At 44.1% G+C, this 4,060-nt stretch overlaps 1 protein-coding gene across 1 annotated transcript in view; it reads right to left on the bottom strand.

Annotated features, from left to right (window-relative positions):
• Positions 1–290: 290 nt before the first annotated feature.
• Positions 291–4,060, bottom strand: part of btr12 (bloodthirsty-related gene family, member 12) — a gene marked incomplete at both ends in the record, with an annotated part of 32,624 nt that continues 28,854 nt past the window's right edge. Inside the window, 2 exons of the mRNA XM_080742273.1 lie at positions 291–844; positions 2,205–2,231. Of these exons, the coding sequence (XP_080598399.1) occupies positions 291–844; positions 2,205–2,231 (581 nt within the window). The remainder of the gene's footprint in view (positions 845–2,204; positions 2,232–4,060) is intronic.

Raw genomic sequence — 4,060 nt, forward strand, 5'->3', positions numbered from 1 at the left:
GAACGATTTGATTGTGTTTCTGTCGTTGACAATTACATTCCTGTTTGGCTTGTAGGCTTTGAAGTTGCACATGGCAGATATGACACATAACCTAAATACACAAAGAAATTACTGGCATATTTGACAACTTTGTACTTGAAAAAGAACATTGATAGTGGAAATAGCTAATCTACAAGCTCACAACGCGAAAATATGTAAATGATTATGACGATTATGTCAAAATAATTTGCGATTATGTAAAACAATTGCGATCAGACGCTCATGCAATAACTGCGACAGCCCCGATCTCGTCAGACGTGCTTGACGGCGGCAATGGCGAGCGGCGCCGCGTTCTTCCCGTCCTGGCTGAGGCAGGGGCTGAAGACAGGGTAGAGGCTTTCGTTGGCGAAGTCGTCGGCAAACGTGTAGAGGTGCGCGCGCGCCTTGACGTCGTAGAAGGACACCTGGCCCGCCTCGTAGTCCAGGAAGACGCCCACGCGGCCGGGCGGCTGGGGCAGCGCGAGAGGCAGGCGCGACGCTGCCAAGGCCTTGACCTCTCCGCCCTTCAGCCAGAGGCACCAGTAGCCACCGTCGGGCGTCAGGCTGATGTCGCCGTGGCGGCGCGCGCCGGCGCGCACCACGCCGAGCGTCCAGGCGGTTTTGCGGCCCACCTCCACCTCCCAGTAGTGGCGGCCCGACGAGAGGCCTTCGCGGCCCAGCACGAAGAGGGCGGGGCTGAAGCGCCGGGGGCCCGCCTCCGACGACGGATGCGACGACGTCTTCTTCTCCTCGTAGCGCACCTGCCGCCGGTCCTCCGAGAGCACCAGGTGGCGCTGCGCCGTCGCTGGGTCCAGGAACACCTCGCCTGTAAGGGGCGGGACGGGTGAAAAAAAACAAAAAAAACCACTTAGCTTTGATTATGATATTACATTCATAAGTACCAGTAAGACTCCCTAATCGGGAGATAAGCGACCGTCAGGTCACATGTATACAAAATGGGACAGATCCATGTTGATGACATGACTCATGACATGACATGATACTGTGTACCGCTTTGCGTGATTTTAGGGCAAAATCTGTATGGTGGCGCTAGAAGAGGGCCATGTGAGAAATGAGGGGTGGAGGTTGTGTTTTGGCAGCCAAGGAGTATGTGTGCAAAGTTTGGCATGGATAGAGGCAACGGTGGCGGAGATAGGAGTAGGGGAAAAGTGTGACGTGACTGACTGACTGACTGACTGACTGACTGAAAGCCGGTGGAGGTTATTCATAAATATTACTTGTATCAGTGGTTATTAACCTTTTTCATATCAAGGTCCATTATCTATTTGCAATTTGAGCCACAGACCACCTGATGAGATTTATCCTCTCCGATCCATTGAGAGGGTTCCAAACTAAATGGACCCATAAGGGTCCATTTAGTTTCATTTTACACTCTCAATAGTTAAAGATCTATAAGGGTCCGTTTGGTATACCAACTCTTCATCATTTAGCTGGGGACCACCTGGAACCCTCTCAAGGACCAGTAGTGCTGGTTGAAAACAACTGCTCTTATGATTCAGTATTTTAGTTCCGATTATGACAAAATAGTAAAGAAACAATCTTGAGGCAGATGCTTGAAGAAGGTCTATTTTGTACACAGTTTTCAGATCTGATTATGAACAGGTACTGTGAAAAGGTGACTGTGGTGTTATTGACTGGATCGCTGCTCCCATCTAGTGGGCAAATGATTGCTGGGGCTATTTTTGAAAAGTCTTGAAAATATGTGAAAATCTTTGAATATATGTATTTTTTTATGTATTTTTTTAAGCGAACATGTGTAACTCAAATTTTGCTTCTGGGGGGTCCTTGGCACTAAATATTTTGAGATGGGGGTCCGTGGCCAAATACATATCATTTTGGAGGTCCTTCACATGAAAACCTTGGCATAGAAACATAGGTTTTTCAAAAAACCTTAGAAGGATTTGAAATATTCAAAGACTTGCACAATTTTTTCACGATTCTTTCAAATGTAGCAGATCTACAAGCTCGCAGAGCTTGTATATCTGCTATTTTTCAATAGTTAAAGCATCCAGGGCCCAGAATTTTGTGCGACAACCCTGCGTGGTGGTACAAACAAAATATTTTCAAATGAAGGTCTGCTTCATTTGAACCACATACAGACAGACTGCTGATAAAAGTGGGTACGGGAGCCACAAGGGAGCAGTATTTAGCCATTTATTACTCACTTGAATAGTTCTGCAGCTTCTTCAGTTCTGAGAGGGAGAGGGGAGAGAGAGAGAGAGAGAGAGAGAGAGAGAGAGAGAGAGAATAATATTATGTCATTTACAGTAGGTACATATCATTGCTCTCATTTCCACATTCTAACTGTTCGTTTTTTTGTTAATTAACTTGATCATACTTAGGGCTGTCGCTGTCACAATATGACATTTTACATGACGATTAATTGTCACTAAATAGAAATAATTGCGATTAACGTGTTTGTGTTTTTGTCGTTGACAATTACATTTCTGTTTGGCTTTTGGGCTTTGAAGTTGCACATGGCAGATAACATAACCTAAATACACAAAGAAATTACAACTTTCTACTTAAAAAATAACGTTGATAGTGGAAACAGCCGATCTACAAGCTCACAACTTGTGTTGTGAGCTTGTAGATCTGCTATTTCCACTATTTCTGCAAACATATGAACATTTTTGAAAAAATTTGAACATTCACGATTATGACGATTATGACAAAATATTTGTGATTATGTCAAATAATTGCTATTAGACGTTTATTTAATAATTGTGACAGGCCTAATCATACTACAATGTCACACAAAAGCATCAAAGGTAGCAGGTCTACAAGCCCGAACAGATGTCATCACCATGTTGGTTTGTGGTGGATGTTTTTGTAAAAAAAAAAATTGCCACAGACATACAAAATGAGCGACAATGATATTACCAGAAACACATGAAGAACTAGTCCTGAATGGCCATAACAGGTGTGTAACTGGGTGTGTACAAACAAATGGAACCAAATGGACCATTTGCAAGGGTCTCCTTGCAAATACCGACTGCTTCTCCTTGCAAATAAAACATTTCAGAACCACTAGACTCCTATTTTGCCATCAGTGTCACATATTCTGAAGAAATGTGTAAACACAAAATAATAAAATAAAATCTGCCGCTACGGACAAGGCCAAGGTCTTTGCCATGGACACATTTGTCTGTGTACGGACATACTGAGGACCCCTGAGCTCGAAGCATGGCACGTTTTGAGTTTGTAGATCTGCTATTTTTTTTATTTGAATGCTTAAAAGTGGACACGAGGTTTCCACCGAACATAGAGACGATAATTCAATGAATATTGATGATATTACAGTGCAGGGCAGCACGTGCAAGAGGTAAACATGCCGTGCTAATCGGGAGCTTGAAATGCTGCGCACACGCACATGTGGTGCCGTCACTCACTCACTCCTCTGTGACCGTTTGCCATTTACGCACGCACACACAGGCGTCACAAGGGGGGGTGGATGGGGGGAGTGGGACTGAGTTACTAGGGCCCAAGGTGGAGGCCCAAGGTTCTTTTATACATAAGCTATTGAAAAATAGCAGATAAACAAGCTCACAGCGCGGCACCGAGTGCCACACTGCTAGCTTGTAAATCTGCTATTTTTGAAAAGTCGTGACAATGTGTGCAAATCTTTGAATATATGTATTTTTTAAGCGAACATTTGTAACTAAAATTTTGCTTCTGGGGGGTCCCTGGTCCGTAGCCAAATACATATAATTATGGGGGTCCTTCACATGAAAATGTTTGAGCACCACTGACATAGAAACAGACTTTTCAAAAAACCTTAGGAGGATTTGAAATATTCAAAGACTTGCGCAAGTTTTCAAGATTTTTCAAAAACAGCAGATCTACAAGCTCGCAGCGCGGCACTCGGTGCCGCGCTGTGAGCTTGTATATCTGCTATTTTTCAATAGTTAAAGCACAAAAATAATTGAAGTGAATCCTTGTACCCAGGGCCCAGAATTTGGTGCGACACCCCTGCATACGCGCACACACACACACACACACACACACACACACACAAACA

Source organism: Nannobrachium achirus (assembly GCF_963921795.1).
Source record: "Nannobrachium achirus genome assembly, chromosome: 14".
Taxonomy (NCBI): Eukaryota; Metazoa; Chordata; class Actinopteri; order Myctophiformes; family Myctophidae; genus Nannobrachium; species Nannobrachium achirus.